Consider the following 19,944-nt stretch of genomic DNA (forward strand, 5'->3'; position numbering starts at 1 on the left):
TTTAGAATAATTTAAAATTTCATTGGCAGAATCCCATCCCTGCCTTTGTAATTGCAATTGCAGGGTGTCAATTAGGCTCAACTCTCAAGGTGTTTGGGCCTGTCCTGATGCAGCCATCAACATCTCATGAGGAAACAAGAAGGTCCATTATAAATCTCCCTGCTCAAAACCCAGAAATGCAACCTTTACAAATTTGCTATCTTGTACATGGGGGAAGATTTTCTTGGGACATTTCCATGTGAAATCAATGGAACCAAACTAAAATATTTAAAGAATTCCGCACACCCACAGGAGATTGTAAGGGGGAACAGAAGGCTAAAAGTGGAGCAGTGTCATCCTGCAGCATGCATTGTGATGTTTCACTCGGGTAGGAGTGAAACATCTGTGGTAATGGGCAGAACCTGTGGCACAATGGAGGAAAGATTGCTTTCATCTTTTCATGAAAGCAACACGATATTGTGGATGTGGATGCCCACAGGTTCACATGAAATCAGTGCAATCAAACTAGTTCAGTGATGGTGAACCTTTGGAACTCAGGGTAGCAAAAAAAAAAAATTAAAAATCTAATTTGTCTCTGCTGGCATGTAGCCCCCCAAACAAAAGATAAAACAATTCTTTCATATTCATTTTAAGAAAATATAGTCCAATCATGTTTGTGATCCCCAAGATCTGCCACATACGGTCTTTCTACTGACAGGAACTTGGGGCCTATGCAAGGCTGTTCTGGGTCACACAAGCCTTCGTCTTTGAAGCAGCTTTGAAGAATCCTCTTCTGAAACATCTGCAGCTTCCAAAAACCAGGTGAAAACACATTTTTATGCAATTTTCAGAGGCTCCAGAGACCAGGATAGAGCACAACCTTCTTGCGCAATTTCTGGAAAGTGTGGTGCTCATCTGACAGCATATCCTATGTGGCTTTGGCAGCCTCCAAAAATCACGCAAGAACAGTGATATTGGTGAACTGTTGTGTCACCCAAAAAATGGATTGTCACTGCCGACATGTATCCTAGGTTCACCATCACTAACCGAGCTAAACTAGTGACTCAATACCTCCTTAATAAACTCTTGGATTTTGTCATAAATTCTGTGTTCATAACAAGGAAAGTGTTGCAGCTTCTGTTTTGCCATGACTAAGCATCCCTTGTCTTTTGCTTTCCTAAAACTGTTCTTCCTTCTTGAAAACTAGGTACTATCAATTCACCAAAAGTGAAAAACTAAAATTGTTCCATTTTTTTCCCCTTGGATAACTTTTAGGTTATTTTCCCTTCCATCTCAGTTATGCTAAACAACATGATCTAAATTTATCCCATACTGATAACATTGAGCAATTTTATTTCCACCAATGGCACTACTGTGGTAATGGGATTACATAGGAGGAGCTTGTTGTGTATGCGCCCCCCGAGCCGGCCTTCCTGCCAGAAAGTGACTTGGACAGGGAGAGGGAAGGACCGTCAGGACTTACCTCAGGAGCACCGGCTTTCCTGGCTCAGCTCCAGGAGCCAGAAGCAGGCCAGGTGGAAGAAATAATGAGGCCTCCATCCCGACTCTTCCCCCCCCAGGCCACGCCTGCAGACCCAGCTGACAGCAATCAGGCTTGGTTGAATTCTAGGTTTCGTAGGCAGGAGAGGAGGGAACAACAGAAGCAAGGGTGGGGCAGGACTAGGAAGTGCTGAGTCATGGAGCCACACCCCACAGAATATAAAAGGCAGGGAGAACTGGTGTGTCTCTTTGTAACAGGCAAATCCACTGACTGACTAGAGCTGAAGTTTGTGACTCACCAGCGTCGTGGAAGATAACGAGGGCTCTTGGCAGACGCTGGCTCTTTTGCCGCCAGAGCTGATAGTGCTGGCTAATTAAGCCATCATTTGGACAGAGGTGGAGGACAGAACAGGGCTTTTGCCATGGGGTGGAAAGAAATAAAAGCAAAATCCAGGTCACTCAGCATGAAGTTAATATAATTTGACTTCTAGACCATCAAAATTGCAGTTGTGACTCTAGGAAACATTAAAGAGTATGGGGAATTAGGAATTCACAAGTATACTTCATGGTGAAGATCTGGCAGCAAATATTCAATGAGTCCCAATATAGGATAAAACTAGTCATGTACCAGTGGTAAAATGCTATCAGTTCCTCCAAAACGGTATTTCTGACAATCAGCTGTTCCACACGATTTAAAATCGCTAGAAAGCAGGAAATCCTGCTTTCTAGTGAATCTAAATTGCGTGGCATAGCTGTTCCGCCCCCTCACTGTTCTACTTACCTTCCCAAGCCTTTTTCCGTGTGAAGCACGTTTGGCGCGTACTGCGCATGCACACGTGCAGCTTGCATTTGGGACATACTGCACATGCACACAGCATGCCCTTGGTGTGGACCACACATGCGCGGCCAGCGAACCGGTGGTGTTGTGACTCCAGCTCCCAAGCCTGTCCTCATGGAGGAAGATGACTCTGAAAGTGATGGGGAGGAACTGACAAGGCCTCCCTCTCCAAGACCCTCCTTTCTGGCAACGCCTCAGGTTCCAGCTGAAGGCCAGGAGGAAGGCATGTCGGAGCACCCACTAATAGGGAGTAATGAAGATCAATCTTGGATTGATCCCAGGCAGCGTTGGAGGGAGAGGCGTGCGCAGCAAAGGAAGAGGTATGGGAGGGCCAGAGATTGCTGAGTCACTGAGCCACGCCCCACAGGGAATAAAAGTGGGTGGGGTTGCTCTGCAGGCTCTGTGACGGACAAAAACTGCATACCATGAGCTTCGGATGGGATATCTTTCGGAATTAAGGCTTGGACTTTGTGAATAACTTCTGACTACTCTTTGAACTCTTGGTTGCCCCAGCAACAGACTACAGATACACTGACTCCTGTTTCTAGAGGTGATAAGAAACTTGGCAGGCATTTGGAGAATAGCTGCCAGAACTTTTATCTGCTAAAGGGATTCAGGTTGGCTTGTAAAAATAAATTACTGGTAGACATCGTTTGCTCGTGTGTCTTCCTAGGTGAGGTGGGGGGACAGAACAGGTGGAAAACTGGTTCATATTTCACTATCATGTACTGCCTCCAGGTGGTTTGAGTAAATAAAAATGCCACACAGTATATACAGTGTGAATGATACATGGTGAACATGACAAACATGATAAACCCTGAGCTTAAGGTTAAGTAGACTGCTATTAACATTTGTGTAGGTTGTTACTGTTAAGGAAACTACCTTGGCTATTATTACCCTGTAGTAATTAAATGAGCTTCACTTTGAAAATAGTTTTCTCTAAATTTCATCTCATTGGGAATAGTTAGTGACTTCCATTTTGAAACTGAAGCTCTTCTAGTGAATTGCCAACTCCTATTTCTCCCTACAGTATTTGGAAACAGCTGAAATATAGTAAAATTCTCACCTTTTGTTTCTTAACTGATTTATGTGTCATCAAGTCAGCAATAACTCTTAGCAATCACGTAAACTTTTTTTGTGATCTGTCCCTAACCTTCAGCTATTCCAATAGTGCACCAATCATTATTGTTACCGAGTAGTTTTTTTAATAAAATAATTACAGCATTTGCAAACAGGAAAACAAACCCTCAAATATTTTCTTTAATAAAATATGTTCCTGTATTTAATAAGGCATGAGGAGGAGGATATAGTGATTTGGGGGAACTTCTCACTAACCATCTGAGAATAGTTAATTCAGAAGCTAAGATGGGAATATAAATGCAACAAAGTGAGATATGAAAGATACACGCAAGTGTTCCAGCCTTTCACAAACAAAATGGAAATTGACTATTATGCTTGATTTAAAATGGAAGCCCCGTAGTTTAGTGTGTGCCACCTGTTTTAGTCATAAAGAAACACAATAAGCAAAAAAGATATTTAGTTTAATACAAATTTTATACAAAGAAAATGTGAAAAAATACTTCCATATGCTAAAAGCAATTATGCTTCACAAATAAGGCCAGCTAGGCTATCTTTGACACAACTGCAATTCACAAATAGTCTGCTCTTGATTTATTTTTCCTGTTCATTTTGTTTTCTTTCCTCTAATGTGCATACTAGCTGGAGACTGTACAGACTGCATTCTTTATAAACAATGGGAGAAATCAATTATGACTAAAATGTACAGCAAAATGTACTGGAATGATATCATACAATTAAATTTGCTCATATACATACATCATCTTGTTTTGTTCAATGCTTTTGTTTACACAACATACAAAATGATACTACAGTATAAGTGTAACAGACAGTGTTTTCATGGATTACTTTCTCTCTCATACTGTACTGCTTCATGCTCACATAAAAACATAAAAAAATCCCATAATACATGCTCTAGCCCAGCATCAATGTCTTTTGCCCATTTTTCCAAGTGACCTGGCCATTTCTTGTTCTTGTGTTCCCTTTTTCCAAAGTCCTCCAGAAAATCTTGTATGGATGTGTATGTGTGTATAAACCCAGTAGGAAGGATATCTCCCAGATCTACTTGTGTCCAAAATATTTTGATTACTGTATTGCCAACTGCTATTAAGGTTCTTGCTTCCTTTTCCTTAGTATTAACAAAACCTTTTATTTTTTGTAAACATTCTCTCTCACATTAAATACGCTACACAAAATTTGCTGTTTAATGTACTTGAGACCCAAAGATTGAAAATTATTATTTTTTAAATCGCCAGCACTAATTTCAGTTGCATACACAAGGCATTGTCTTCTTTTCCAAATACAAGCCAAGTACTTCAGCTGTTTTCTTCTTTAAACTCTAAAGAGGAAGAATGGTTTCTATGCGCAACTGTCATTCCCAGAAGATCATTCCTCTTGATGACATTTGTGGCAAGCCTGATTTAGTCTTTCCTTCACAAATTTCCAACATGTGCTAAAGTCAGTACAAATATAAAAAAGGGATGGCACTCTTAATGTCATCCACAAATTGTACATAATTTACAACAGTATAGATTTACCATCAATTTTACCAGTCCTCCGGCTTTTTAAAGCCAACACTAATGCTTTACATTAATGTAGTGTAGTTAACTGCTTTGTACACATGTACAAAGGTAAAAGTCTCAACCTTTGAGGTTAATCCAAAAAACTGTAGGCATTTTTTCACATTTCTAATGAAGAGATTATTATTATTCCAACAGTTGCCTGGTCTCCTTTGTTAACAGTTAGACTCTTCGTACTTGGACAGGCATTGTCGTTTGAACATACTGAACTCCTGTTCTCATTGCCATGGTCCCAGCTGTAGGACTTACTACTACCGGAATGGTCTGCAGATTTAAAGCAAAAAGATATATCGTCTCAGAAATGCAGAACTGTATCATGCAAAAAGCCCAAACAGACCATCATCAAAGACTTCATAGCACACCACCATTGTAAACTACTTCTATACTGATACAAGGCAGAGTATTTTTTTACAGTAGTGTTTGATTCCACAATATGCATTCTCAAGCCTGCAAATAAATATTTTTCAATATATTTGCAAGTAGTTCATTAACAATAAATGACACAATAGAGTAGGTGTTTAATGTTTTGAAGATATCAATATGCTGACCTTTAGCGAAGAACAATGAAAGCCATATCCACTATTTAAATAATACTTTAAAACTCAGACAAAATAAAAATAAGTCTTCAAGAGAGCAAAATCAAATGCCATTAATTAATTTGTGTGTTAGACAAATAGTTGCACTGGTTGTCAGGACTATTTTATAATTCCAGAAATTATTTACTGGAAACGCTTCAAAATAAAAAATGCCAACATGTGAGAAATCATAATTCCAATGGTGACTTGTGTACAAAATACAGAAAATGAGGTAAAAAGCAGGTGTTCAATAGAGGTTATCAACTATAATTTTTAAATGCAATCCCATTTTGGCTCAGTAATTAATGAAAAAAAGACCTAATACTATTTTCCCCAACCTGTATTTATTCCCAGAATCCCTCCAAATATCATTATTTGCTATCTGGAGGATTACGTAGTTGAAATATATATTTAGAAGAAAACAGACTGATGAAGGTTGGTCAAACATTTTTTATTCATTTGATTTATGTCTTTCTTTTTCATCAAACTTTGCATAGTCATAGGAAAAGAATTTAAAAATAATCTTGACAGGTCACAAAATGTCACCTCAGTCAGGTATAATACACTAATTCAAAGTATTTTTTATAAATTTTAACACACGTGTTTATGTACCCTGTTTATTTACCCTGTAGTAGCATCAATTCACTGCATTAGTGGCCTGCCATTTATCCATCTGATTAGTCACTGATAATTCCATCCTCCAAAAGTTTACCAATTTTTCTTACACATTTTTAACCAAACTAGATTTGGAATAAAATCTTTAGTAGTATTTGTGAATATATATTTATCCCCACAAAATTCAAGTGTTATATACTAGTCTTTTATTCAATAGTCTGATTCAGAAAGTGTTCAGATATTTGTCAATTTTGTTATGCTGCAGTCTGATTCTATGGTAATTAAAATTCATTTTTTTCCTCAGTAATTACACTCAGTACCCCAAAATAACAAAGTAAAATCAGAATTTTAGAAATGCCTGTAAATTTATTAAAAATAAAAAACTGAAATGGCATAAGTATTCAGACCCTTTGCAACAACACTTGAAATTTAGCTCAGGTGACTACTATTTCTCTGCATTGTTGCTGACATGTTTTTACACCTGACTGAAGTAACACAGCCAAGACAACACAGGAGTGGCTTAAACTCTGTGAATTTTCTAGAGTGGCCCAGTCAGAGCCCCAACTTGAACCTTATTGAACATCGCTGGAGGGACCTGAAAATGGCTGTCCTCCGATGGTTGCCATCCTACCTACCTGAGCTTAAGAGGATTTGCAAGGAAGAATGGCAGAATATCCCCCAAATCAGGTATGCAAAGCTTGTCACATCATACCCAAAAAGACTTGAGGCTGTAGTTGAAGCCAAAGGTGCTTCAACAAAGTACTGAGTGAAAAGTCTGAGTACTTATGCCAATGTGATGTTTCAGTTTTTTCTTTTTAATAAATTTATAGACATTTCTAAAATTCTGTTTTAAAAATTCTGTTTCACCTTGTCATTATGGGGTAATGAGTACAGATTAATGAGGGGAAAAATGATTTTCAACAACTGTAGAATCAGGCTGCAGCATAACAAAATTGACAAAAGTGAAGGAGGCCTGAATACTTTCTAAATGCACTGTATATGTGTGTGTGCACGCACACATACACACACTGCTGTTTATTCTTCGTCACCTCTCAGACAAAGATGTCTTTCAGAGAAGTGCAAAATATTTCAAAACAAAACTTTTCTAGCTTGAAGTTTTGAAATTAAAACAAGGTGTTAAGACCGTTCTCACCATCATAAAAATGTTTCACTTTAATTAAAAGTGGATCGGCCTGTTTCAAAGCCTGAATCGGAAATATTTACATATCTCTACTGTGCCCTATTTTTCATTCTGAAAAGTACAATGGTAGATGAGCCCACCCAGTAAGTTAATTAGCAAACTCAATATGCATTCCATAATTCTAGGAGCATACAACTAAAATCAACTAATACAATAAAACATTTTTTATCTAAACATATAACATTTATCTTAACATATCTAAAGAAAAATATTTCATGAATTTGGGCATGCCATGGAGCATATGAATATCAATATTATGATGACATACATGAGAGTAAATGTCTATGCTGCACATTTGGAGCTACCAGTGAATGCATGTTGATGTCAGCCAAGGTCCCTCTACCAAATTATTTTATTTACCGTTGTGGTGCTCTTAGAAAGTTCTCATCAATAATCAATCATATCTGCACTCCTGTTCCTTTCCTTCCTTAGAGAAACCTTGGTCACTAAAGGATAGCAAAAGCTGGAAGCTGTTGCATGCTTCCCTGGTATGCTAGCAAAAACTTTCCTTATATGGACACAGTCAGTCTTCGGATTATAACAGCAATGGGAACTGGACTACTGTTGCTCAGAAATGCAGTCATAAAGCATGACAGCACATGACATGTATCATTGTTTTCTGTAATCACAATTGCTGATATTGAGACCACACAGGTTATTAAGCAAGGACTGCAGCCCCTGACTTTCTGCTGACTTCCTCTTTGACTTTGCTTGTGGGAAGCCAGCAAGTTGACTATGGTTCATTTTGATGGCATAATTGTCAGCTGGGTGCCTAGATCATGACCATGTGACTGTGGGGATGCTGCAATGGCCACAACTCCAAAGACCAGTCAGAAACTATCATTTGTTCAGCACATTGTTAAGTCTGAACAGTCATTTAATGAGTGGTTATAACCTGAGGACTACCTGTATCATGATATGATTTGGTATCTGGGGCTCCAGCTTAACTTAGTATCATATGCATCCACAACTTCCCAAAGATTGGGAATTACTACTGTATATGATAAGGAAAAATCATATTATGATATGAAGAAGTTTATCAGGGTAATCCTTTTATTTTAACGGCATCACCCTCCACTTATTTTAATAAATAGACTAAAAGACCAATGAGTATGCCAGCAGTCTGCTTTGCCTCTAAGATCCAATGTCATAAATGTCACAGTTACTATGAATTCCTGAGTCATACCAGACAGTCCAAGCTGAAATTGATGTGGAAGTCTCCTAGAACCTAGAATTCTATAAGTCACCTAGACAAGCTGGTTGTTATACACAGCCATATTTCCTCTCCGTCTGACTTCCTCTAGCTTGCTTAATTACTGAAACAGGTCCTCTTGCCTCATCCAACTAGGTTTGTTATACAAGCCAGGTCAGCTCTCATCCATGATCAAATCATGAAATGTTTCCAATTATGTTATTTATGTGCCACAGAAAAGAAGCAAGGGTGAATTCTCTGTGGAACTGAAACTATTCACTAGGAAAACTAAGTTGTTTGATTAGCTAGAAAAAGAAACTAACTGCTAATTTCACTTTCTATCTAGTGACATATTGACTTTCAACTTCTACCTTCTTATTCCCTACCACCATCAAAATATTAGCCCTCTTGACAAAACCCTTACCACCATGTCCATTACTCACTACTAGCCGTTGAGTCAACCAATTAATTATAGCACATGACAATTCCTACCATGTTTCCCCAAAAATAAGACCGTTTTATATATTTTTGAACCCTGAAATAAGCACTTGGCTTTATTGCCATGTGCTCAAAAGCCTGATTGGGCTTATTATTAGGGGATGCCTTATTCTAGGGGAAACAGGGTAAATGTAATGCAATTTTGAAATAAAAAAAGTTTTATTTCAACAGCTGAAGAATAGCATAGCTTTCCCTAAACTGCTTCAGAAACTATAATAGCAATATAGAATTTTAAATCAATAAATAGAACTTGAATCTTTGATTGTCCTGGATGACAATGTATGGCGTAAAAGAAATGGAAATGTATAGCAAAATAAAGCATTTTGCACAGCAAATTGAGTTAAGACCAGTGAATTCATATTGTGGTAACACAGGAGAAAACCCATCCTCCCTCCCAAATAAATGAGCTGTTTCAATGCCAAAAACAGTACTTACAATTGTGGGTTGAGTAGTTGGTATATAGGTAGTGGTCTGCGGTACCTGGACCAATTTTATAGGCTGGCTGCTTGTCACACCTGTTGCTATCTGCAGAGACAGCACAGGTAACCAGAGTGAAAGGTTCAGTTTTTATGTCAATGCCACCTATTTATTAACATGGTTTTGGATTTAGATCTTGCCTTTCCTAAATGGAAGGACTGCCTTTGACTGCTGGGGGAAGAGGGGAAATGATTTTTACAGATTCCTCCTCTCTGCTGTATCAAAAAACCCCTCAATCTGCTATGGGGGACAAGGAAGAGTTAAGAGATCTTCCTGAAGCACGAGACATAGTGCTAGGTATTGTGATAGATGAGAATCAGCTAAAAATTATCTTCTACTCATCTTTTGGTTCTTAGTGAAACTTGCTCACAAAACATTCCCCATTTGTGAAACCAAACTCTGGATTTAACCCATAAAAATGTCAGTGCTTGGCTTAAAAAAAAAACACCCTACATTTTAATGAATTCACAGGTTACATTTTTATAAATAAAAGCAAAATTTAAAATATGAAAGTGAGCAATGCATACAATTTGATGTTTCAAACAGATATAACAATTATGTGAATGCAATTTGAGATTTCCAAAGAAAAATATTTCATGATAAGAAACTTATCACAGAAAGCACAGTACAAGTAAGGAAACTGGGTGTTTAACAATTTCTTGTTAAGAAATATAGTATTTTTCAGTGTCTTTAATTCTGAATATGCACTGGGCCATCCTTCCTTTTTCTTTAGAATGCACAAGATCTATAACTCTTTTCCTCAGAATAAAGCAAGGCAATTAAATTATATAATTTTGTAAGAGATACTGACTTCTTGAGGTGTAGCTGATATAAAATATCACGATAAAAGAGTTTCATTTTTTTCAACAGAACATACTATTGTGCTTTAAGAAAAACTAATAGGGAGATACAGGAATGGATAGAAATCAGAAATGTACTTGTTAATAAAATTTTATTGTAACTGCTAGTGTTGCTTTAAAAAGAAAGCCAGGACCCGTATTTGACCCATACAAGATAAAGAACAATAATAGTTATCTATGTATGATTAGCAATTCTAGTATCTGTTATTCTGCAGAAGAGTAAGGATACTGAATTAGATAAAGATGTGGGTAGTATTTTCAAAACTCAGCTTTCAACACTTGACAGAACGTGTGTGTGTGTGTGTGTGTGTGTGTGTGTGTGTGCGTGCGTGCGGGTGTGTGTATTTCAAAATAAGAGAAGTCTAAGGGATATTTGTGATGAGCCTGAGCAGTCACTACATCCCAAGTGGGTAGCAACAGGGCAAAATCACATGAGAATTTATAACATTATGCCATGATAAAAAAAAAATGGTAGCACATACAACATCCTGGATCCTTAAGAACTAACTCTGTAAAGGTGAAAATAAAGACAAAGGTATTTCACCAGCCCTCAATAAAATAAAATAAAATCCCCTTTATTGTTTTATACTGCTTTTAAAAATAAACCTTAAAGCGAGGATGCACCAAGGAAGGACATACTTACTGTAACACTTTCCTTGCTTTTTTCCACAGCTGCCTCTTTTTCTTTTGGAGCACTGGTTGCTTCTGTAGGTGCAGGCTGTGCACTGGAACCAGGTTGGGACGCTTTGTTTAATGTTTCTGAACTAACTTCGCTATCTGTCTCTTGTTGGGTTGCAGTAGCTAAAATAAAAACCAAGAAAGGTGGTTAAATTAAAAATGGAAGTGAGATTCATTCACAAATAGATTGAAAGATAAACAGTTTAACTGTAGAAACACTAGCCAATTACCTGATTGTGTACAAGACTTCATATGTTCTGGCCAATGAGCTTGTTGGCAAGGATAGTCACAATAGCTGGTATTCCAACAACAGTAAAAGATTGCCTCTTTTTTGCAGTTGGCACACCACTGCTTCTTTTTGGTCTCATCCACAGCTTGTTGCTTTTCCAACTCCAGTTGTTTCTTCACTTCAGCAATTAAACGATCTCTTTCTTGCTCTAAGCTTTGTCGCATTTCAGCCATTGTAAGTTCTAGGTAACAGATGAACAGCATGTAATCTAACAGTACTTAAATGGCCTATCTGTTAAGTAATAATGGTAAACTACCTTAAGGGAAATAAAACAGACTGATTTATTACAATAAAGGCAGACAAATTTACACTATAATGTGCATACTTATGTATGTAATCTTATTGTATAAGATCTTAGAAACTTCCATGGTTGTTTTTTTTAAAAAACAATCTACTATTTTTTTAGGTGTCATTCAAGAAATAATTACCAATCAATTTAGAAGGTTTATTAGCTATCATGATGACATACTGTGACAACTGAGCTAGACTTCTAAAATTGATTGTATATATGAAAAACAGATCAGCACAGATGTTCCTTTACATTCTGGGCCATGAACCACAAAAATATTTAACAAAAATAATGTTATTTTTATACCCAGATTATGTTTCATTTCTGAGAGCTCTTGCTGATGTAACCACTGAAGCTTTTCAATTTCAATTCTCAGACGACGAATCTGAAATATTAAAAAACAATAACAAAAGGAGTGTCAGTCAAAATAGACTGAAATCCTTCTTTCTCCTCTATTCCCCACATTTGTTTCTGAGGAGGGACGCTTTAAATCAAATCTGGGTGCATAGGGATGAGGGAGGGAGGGAGACCATGAAAGGAAATCCAATTGCATGGATGACAATCTTTATTTAGAAACTAATCATTTTCATTGAAAAATATCTTGGTGTTGTTAATAAGATCAGAATAAACATGCTTCTTATAAATTGGGCAAAATAAATAATGGCACTGATTCTTTCTCCTAGTGGAATAGAGAGAAAGAAGGGCAAATGTGCATGAATCAAAAAGTGAAATAAAGCTCTTTCCAAAGACATATATTTGTTTTTCCTGCCTTATAGTAAATACTATCCCTCACAACACAAAGTTATATTGTATTGTATTCAGTACACAATCCAATATAATGATATTGTGAATGAAGTATTTCCAAATGTTAACTGCTAGGTTCTACTACCTTTTCTGGTAGAGGTACTAGAAAAATCTTTAAAAACTGAGTTTGCTGTATCTGTCATGAAGTAGTGTTATTATATTGTTACTTTTAGCATAGAAAGTCTCAGCCATGTGACATAAGTTCTTTATTTTTCTGTGCTTTCTCATGCACACAGCATCCGATTAATAATTTCAAGAGCAGAGAGAAGCAAAAGGTTTGAAATAGGGATGGACAACTTTCATTAATTTCATATTTGGCTGTTATGTTATTCCTCAATCTTTCAGGGCTCCAGCCTAGATTACTCTGAATGGTTTATAAGATTTCAATACTTAAGGTGGAAAAAAAAACCAAAGAAGATATAATCTGCAATATTTCTGAAAAATATAACATGATTTTTTCAGGAGCAGTTATAAACCTTCCATTCCAGGCCTTCATGGCTCTCTAAAATATTAGTAAGAAAAACAGATCAGGTCACAGTCAAGAGTAGCAACTGCTCAGCAAGGCCTTCTTTTTGGATTTCATTGGATGCATGCATTCTATTTGAAGTAGGGAGTTTTCTTAAGCTACAAAGTGCTTTAAAGTTTGTTACCAACACATTCAATTGCAGGAGGAGGCCAGTGTAGTTCCTGCAGCAGAGGTTTTATGTGCACAAACTAAGCTGAACTTGTTACTAGCTAGGCTGTAGCATTTTGAACTAAATTTTGTGAATGGTTAAGGACAGTTCTCTGTAAAATCAGATAAAATAACCAGTTATGTGCCAAGGCCTGCCCTCCAAAGGAAAGGAAGCCAAGTCAAGTCCCACATGGACCATTCAATTAATATGACTGCTCCCCATATATTTAAGTATCTCCCTTTCTGTCACATTAAAATTGTATTGATGCCAATTTTTGAACAGAGTCTAGAGATTATAATGAAGACTTTTAGGAATTGTCAATGGTCCTCAAGCCATAGGTATATACACAAATATTGATTTAACACAAATATTATATTTTAAGGGTAAGATTTTTAACTATAGCTTAAACGCAGCACCAAAAAGCAGCTTGGAAAACCCAATCTAGTAAGAGAACTAAAAACAATATATCAAAATAAACAACAAAAACATAAGAATTACAACAAACATCATGCTAGAGGAATATGAAACTCCAAACACATACCATAGCAAGGTATACCGCCATTTATCACAATTCCATACTATAACCAGATTTTAACAGCTTTCCAGACAGGTAACAGGGAGAGCCAGTCTAATGTCAGGGAGGAGGAGGGGTAATGCTGTTCTAAAGAAGAGGGGACAACCCTTTGAGAGGTGCCCAAAGAGACTCCAGTCTACTAGATCTAATTGGATGAGCAGAAACCATTGGGAATAGTGGTTCCAAAGACATCGAGGTCACAAGTCATGTAGGGTTTTATAAGTGACATCCAGGACTTTGAACTGAATGTGGAAAGTAACTAATAATACAGCAGTTTTGATAGTAGGAGTATCACATAGGAATAATAAGTGGCACACTAGCCACTGCCTTCTTGATCAGTTGTAGCTTCTAGGTGGCTTTCAAGGACAGCCCCATGTAGACACTAAAGAATACAAACCTCAGCAATTGTGCTTCCAGTAGTATTTTTTGAAAGGTCATTATATATTTCAGTCATTGTTCCTTTTATAGCATCCATCATCTGTTTAAAAGAAAAAATACAAAATTAAACATTTATTTACTGGGAAGAGCTCCTTCAGTTTTGTTTACATCAGATATGATGAAAAGGATTATACTGGAATATAAAATGGTTGTTATAGTTTTCATATTTTACATTCATTTGCCATTCCAGAGTTAAATGCTACTCCCAAGCAACTGAGCCTGATAAAGAGCAATGAATGTATTCCCATCCCCATCCCCAGCTACAGGTACCTAAACACACTTGCAAGTGGATCATAAGTTTCCTAACAAACAGGAAGCAGCAGGTGAAGCTAAGCAGAATCACATCAAATACCTGTACAATTAGCAGAGGGGCCCCCCAAGGCTGTGTGCTCTCCCCACTTCTCTTTTCTCTGTATACCAATGACTGCATCTCTAACGATCCGTCTGTTAAACTACTGAAGTTCGCAGATGACACAACAGTGATCGGTCTCATTCGAGACAATGATGAATCCGCATACAGATGGGAGGTTGAACAACCAGCCTCGTGGTGCGACCAGAACAATCTGGAACTGAACACACTCAAAACCGTAGAAATGGTGGTAGACTTTAGGAGAAACCCTTCCATACTTCCACCTCTTACAATACTAGACAACACAGTATCAACAGTAGAGACCTTCAAATTTCTAGGTTCTACCATATCACAAGATCTAAAATGGACAGCTAACATCAAAAACGTCATCAAAAAAGCACAGCAAAGAATGTTCTCTCTGCACCAACTCAAAAAGCTCAAACTGCCCAAGGAGCTGCTGATACAGCTCTACAGAGAAATTATTGGGTCTGCATTTTCTGCACCTCTATAACTGTCTTGTTTGGTTCTGCAACCCAACAAGACAGACACAGACTTCAGAGGATAATCAGAACTGCAGAAAAAACAATTGCTACCAACTTGCCTTCCGTTGAAGACCTGTATACTGCATTAGTCAAAGAGGGCTGTGAAAATATTTACAGACCCCTCACATCCTAGACATAAACTGTTTCAACTCCTACCCTCAAAACGAAGCTATAGAGCACTGCACACCAGAATAACTAGACATAAGAGCATTTTTTTCCTAAACGCCATCACTCTGCCAAACAAATAATTCCCTCAACACTGTCAAACTATTTAGTAAGTCTGCACTACTATCAATCTTCTCATCATTGTCATCACCCATCTCCTTCCACTTACGATTGTAATTTTGTTGCTTGTATCCTTATGATTTATATTGATATTGATTGTCTCCTGATTGCTTATTTGTACCCTATGACTATCATTAAGTGTTGTACCTTATGATTCTTGATGAAGGTATTTTTTGTTTTATGTACACTGAGAGCATATGCACCAAGACTAATTCCTTGTGTGTACGATCACACTTGGCCAGTAAAATATTCTATTCTATTCTATTCTATTCTATTCTATTCTATTCTATTCTATTCTATTCTATTCTATTCTATTTAAAGCACAAGTATTAGTTTAAGCAGAATCTTCCCCTCTTCCAAGCTTACCATTGCTTTAACTTGATAAACAAAAGTAGCAGCTCTATCTCCAGCAGCTACCTAGCAATGTATTCTATAGGAAACCATCTGGCATTGCACCTTAACTTCTGTTCAAAAAACTACAGAGAAGACCTGGCAAAAGTAGACCCTATAATCTCTTTGCTTGCTTTAAAATATGGGTATCATGCCTTTTATATCAAAGTAGGTAATATATAGCCCAGATCAGAGGAAAAACTAAAACATTATTTGACTTTGTCTTGCTCTTCAAGTGAAGAACCTAGATAACTTAAGGGTTATCGTTCACTTTGCATCCTAAACCTTTTGTCCTCAATGCTATAATGTAAACTCTATGAAAGACTAGCTATCAGTTCTGCAGTAAGACGTAGAATTAGCCTTGAACATTCAAATTAGCATGTTCCTAGGTAGGGCATAATCAAGGGAAATTTGACATAGTTCCACTAAGCTCTACGGGGACCAGTTTAAATTCTCATCATAACAGATTATTTGTCTCGAAGGGGTAAGTATGCACTGGCAGACTTAGGTGAGCTAAGCTGAGTGAGTGTGCATGTATATATTAAGTAAATGAGATGGAAGGGGAATAGAAAGGATCTGTGTCTGCTCTAGGCAAATGAACCAGGGAAGCAGGCATGCCATAACTGGCCCTGTCCACTGTTATGTAGTTATATCGATCTTTGTATCTAATGTCTCACACACACAGACAAACACATACACATAGCACAGATAGGTAGATTTAATAGGAAGAATAAGGATTTATTAAAAACAAGTTTGACTCCTGGTGACTTTACAGACATGTCCATATAGTTATTTTCAACAACAATATGGAATCTCTTCTTGTTTTTTTGTCTGGTAATTTTTTCATATCGCCTACATCCCTGCTATCTCCAATCAAAGTACTAATCATGCCTAACCCTGTTTAGTTTCTCAGCCTAAAGAAGGTTGGCCATAATCTGCCGGGGGGGGAAAATATTGGTGTGAAACCCACAATGTTTTGGCTAATATTCTCCTTCTATTCTTATCCAAAAAACACAGAACAGTAAAAAAAAAAATACACATCTTCTGGGTATACATTAGGGAGACAACTTAAATGTTGCTGTTACGTTCTTCTGTGAGTTCAAATGTTAATCCTATCCATGAGAATGGTGAAAATAACAAAGGAATGGTGACCCCTCCGTACATGTTAAAAATGCATTAACTGAAATCAAGCATTAAATAACACTTTTTTTAAAAGCTTACTTTACTAGTATACTTAGCAATATCTGCAGCCACATCTGCTGAAGCTGTTGCTATTGGCAAGTCTGTATTAACTGAAGATGAAAGTGTATTTGCTGATCCAGAACTGGTTACTATAGAAACAGGCTGAGTGCTTGTAACCAGGGTGATAGTTGATGTTGAAGTACTCTGAGTAATTTCTTTTTGCTGTACAGCTAGAATACAAAACAAATCTGAAATGAGTTTCTATATATTTCAAGACATTTAGAAAATTATAAACAGGCCACCTTTGAAATAAATATTATTTGATAGTTTTTCAGTTTAGTTACTAGAACTATACTATTTAATCTGTGAATGATGTTATTAACAGCTAAGAGCAGCCTTAAGATAAGACCAGAACATAAGACATATTTTAGTGAGTGCACATGCTGATTTTATCAGCTGTAAAATGCTCTGAAGGTATTCACCAATTAATGAGACATTATGTTTGTTAGGACCAACTAGAACATGGGTGTCAAACTCACGGTGTCACGTTGCCATCATGTGATGTTTTTCCCCTTCACAGGGCTGGGATGGGCGTGGCCTGCATGTGATGCATCCAGCCCATGGGCCACCAGTTTGATACCCCTGAACTAGAACATTACAAAATCATTTAAAAAGTTTGAGTGTAAAACTAAAGTGGTAGTGGGAAAAAAGAAGTGGTAGTTCCAAAGACTGCAATATTTAAATTTCTTAAAACAAAATACAGGCAATATCAAGTAGATTTAAGTCAATTTGTTTTATCATATACTATATATCATAATATATATAGTATATCATAAATATTCAAAATATCTGAAAGACTGCTGGTACAAAAAGAATCATAACTGTTCCTTAATATACGATATGAACTCAAAAGGTTTATTTCAAGAGAGTTCAGCCCACAATCAAAGGAGATAGATCCAATTTTTTCTTTCTCCTGTAATGTCCCCCCACCCCCCATCCCAAATGTAGCTATGAAGGGCTCAGGAATCACTTGTAAAGAAAGGATGGTCAGCGAAAATAACCACTTCATCCTGCATAAGGGAAGCATCTGCTGGTTTCAAAAAACTTTCATATTAGAGAGCAGGTTTTCCTTTTACAGGATGGTCTATCTAGATCAGGGGTGCCAGATGCATCACGAGCTGGCCACACCCAGTTTAGCGAAGGGGGGGGAGGGGAGTCACAATACGTCACGTGATGAGTTTGACACCCCTGATTTAGATTCAACTTATCACTAGCCACAGTGTTATTATCATAATAACCTGTGTTCTTATATTATTTTTATGTTAAATCCACTCGGTTAATTATATCATCGATAAAAGGACTGGACAATTCATATTCCAACTGAAAGGTTTCTTACTATATATAGTGGTGGAATGTTTGATGATCTCCTCATTTTGTGCAATTCATATCTGAGGTCTGAGCACAACTACTGTGAACGTATTGCAATGAGCAGACATTAGGAAAGGTGGGCAATACCTTTCACTGCCTGTCTTGTCTGGTATCTTGTTCCTTGGGAAGACTGAGGCTGCTGCTGCTGCTGCTGCTGCTGATTTTGCTGCTGTTGCTGCTGCTGCTGCTGTTGCTGCCTTTGTACCTTCTGCATATGCCATTTCTGGGAAGAAGTCTGAAATTTGTTTGAAGAATTCCACACTACCCGCTGCACTGCTGGGACGGTTTCCTTTGGTAGGAGAGGTCTCTGTTTTTTTACTGGACTGCCAGTAGCTGCCGCTGGAGTGCTGACAGCAGAAGCAGCGCTTGTTGTAGCTGTAACACCAGCTGGGGGTGTCTGGGATGCTGATCGAGTAAGCACCTGAGTTTCAACTGGAGGCTGACTGTTGACACTTGAAGGAACTGGGGTTTTAGCTACAGCTAACCAGGTTGGAAAAAAAACAAGAGCAAAGATTTATTGGAAATTCAGTGTTATAAGGGAATATGATAAATAAAACATGGATTCCCAAGCATTTGATTCTTTGTTATCAAGTGCAAAGTCTACTGTTTTAGATTTAGAAAGAAATTTACAAGGGTTTGCAACAATACAGTTTCATCCCCAAGTATGATTAAATGAAAGTAAATACTGTATATAATTTGCTTAGAAAGTTTCACTCCTGTACTCTTCTGTCATTTTTACTCTCTTGTATTATACATATGTCCTGTTTTTAATATTCTTTGTCATGGATTTATATTCATCCATGGTATCAGAGCCTGAAATCTTCAGATTTTGAAACAGTAAAACTGAAATCAAGGCATTTTCAAAGTTTGCTTTCCCAGGATAATAAGTTTCAGGAACAAACTACCAAATGAAATATTGAACTTCTTTATACATTACTTCACCAGTACAGATGTCCCAGTTGGTATCACTAATATAGTGATACCAACAAGGACATATTACCATAGAATAGTAGTTTTAAAGCTATTACATTTTAATCAGAATGATCATATTTACAACACTGGGTCCACTTATTTTGAGCAAGATAAGCAGGATTTTTAGAGAAATTTAAAGATTTCTGGATGGCATGTAAGACAATGATCCACTTGAGATGCAATAATTTTGATTTAATTGCAATCATTCAGTTTACATAGAATGAATTGGCCCTCAAGAGAAAGAAATATTATGAATGAAGGCAAATATATATGATCCAGGATATTGCTGTAAGTGTTAACTCTGAGGGTGAAGATAGCTGAAGCCATTTTGGAGGCTTCAGGATTGCCGTACAACAGAGGGAGGGGGGAAATAGTTAGATGGGGTTTTGTAGCCAAAACAATAAAAGCTTTCCTGTGGGAACCCAAGGACATTTTCACAGGTGGCTGGCCAGAGAAGTGAAGTAACCAAGCAACCGACCAGCTCCTGGATTGGACAGCGTGACCAGTGACTTGGGGGAAAGGGGAAATGTTTATTTTTAATTAGGTGAAAGCCACGGGAACTTTTAGAGTCGGCTTTCACCAGTCTTGCCAATATGATGTATCCAATAAAACTGTTCTTTGAGGAATTTGCCTGTCTATGGGTGCATTATTAGGAACC

At 37.4% G+C, this 19,944-nt stretch overlaps 1 protein-coding gene across 6 annotated transcripts in view; it reads right to left on the reverse strand.

Moving 5' to 3' along the window:
* Window positions 1-3,841: 3,841 nt before the first annotated feature.
* ZMYND8 (zinc finger MYND-type containing 8) overlaps window positions 3,842-19,944 on the reverse strand; it is a 109,589-nt gene continuing 93,486 nt past the window's right edge. For all 6 annotated transcript variants that reach the window (XM_058177530.1, XM_058177531.1, XM_058177534.1 and 3 more), the window contains 8 exons: window positions 18,402-18,794; window positions 16,926-17,116; window positions 14,098-14,178; window positions 11,955-12,033; window positions 11,301-11,540; window positions 11,036-11,193; window positions 9,491-9,580; window positions 3,842-5,238 (listed from right to left, as the gene is read on the reverse strand). In XM_058177530.1, coding sequence (XP_058033513.1) covers window positions 5,137-5,238; window positions 9,491-9,580; window positions 11,036-11,193; window positions 11,301-11,540; window positions 11,955-12,033; window positions 14,098-14,178; window positions 16,926-17,116; window positions 18,402-18,794 — 1,334 coding nt within the window. In that variant the 3' untranslated portion in view covers window positions 3,842-5,136. The remainder of the gene's footprint in view (window positions 5,239-9,490; window positions 9,581-11,035; window positions 11,194-11,300; window positions 11,541-11,954; window positions 12,034-14,097; window positions 14,179-16,925; window positions 17,117-18,401; window positions 18,795-19,944) is intronic.

This window comes from Ahaetulla prasina, chromosome 3 (assembly GCF_028640845.1).
Source record: "Ahaetulla prasina isolate Xishuangbanna chromosome 3, ASM2864084v1, whole genome shotgun sequence".
Classification (NCBI taxonomy): domain Eukaryota; kingdom Metazoa; phylum Chordata; class Lepidosauria; order Squamata; family Colubridae; genus Ahaetulla; species Ahaetulla prasina.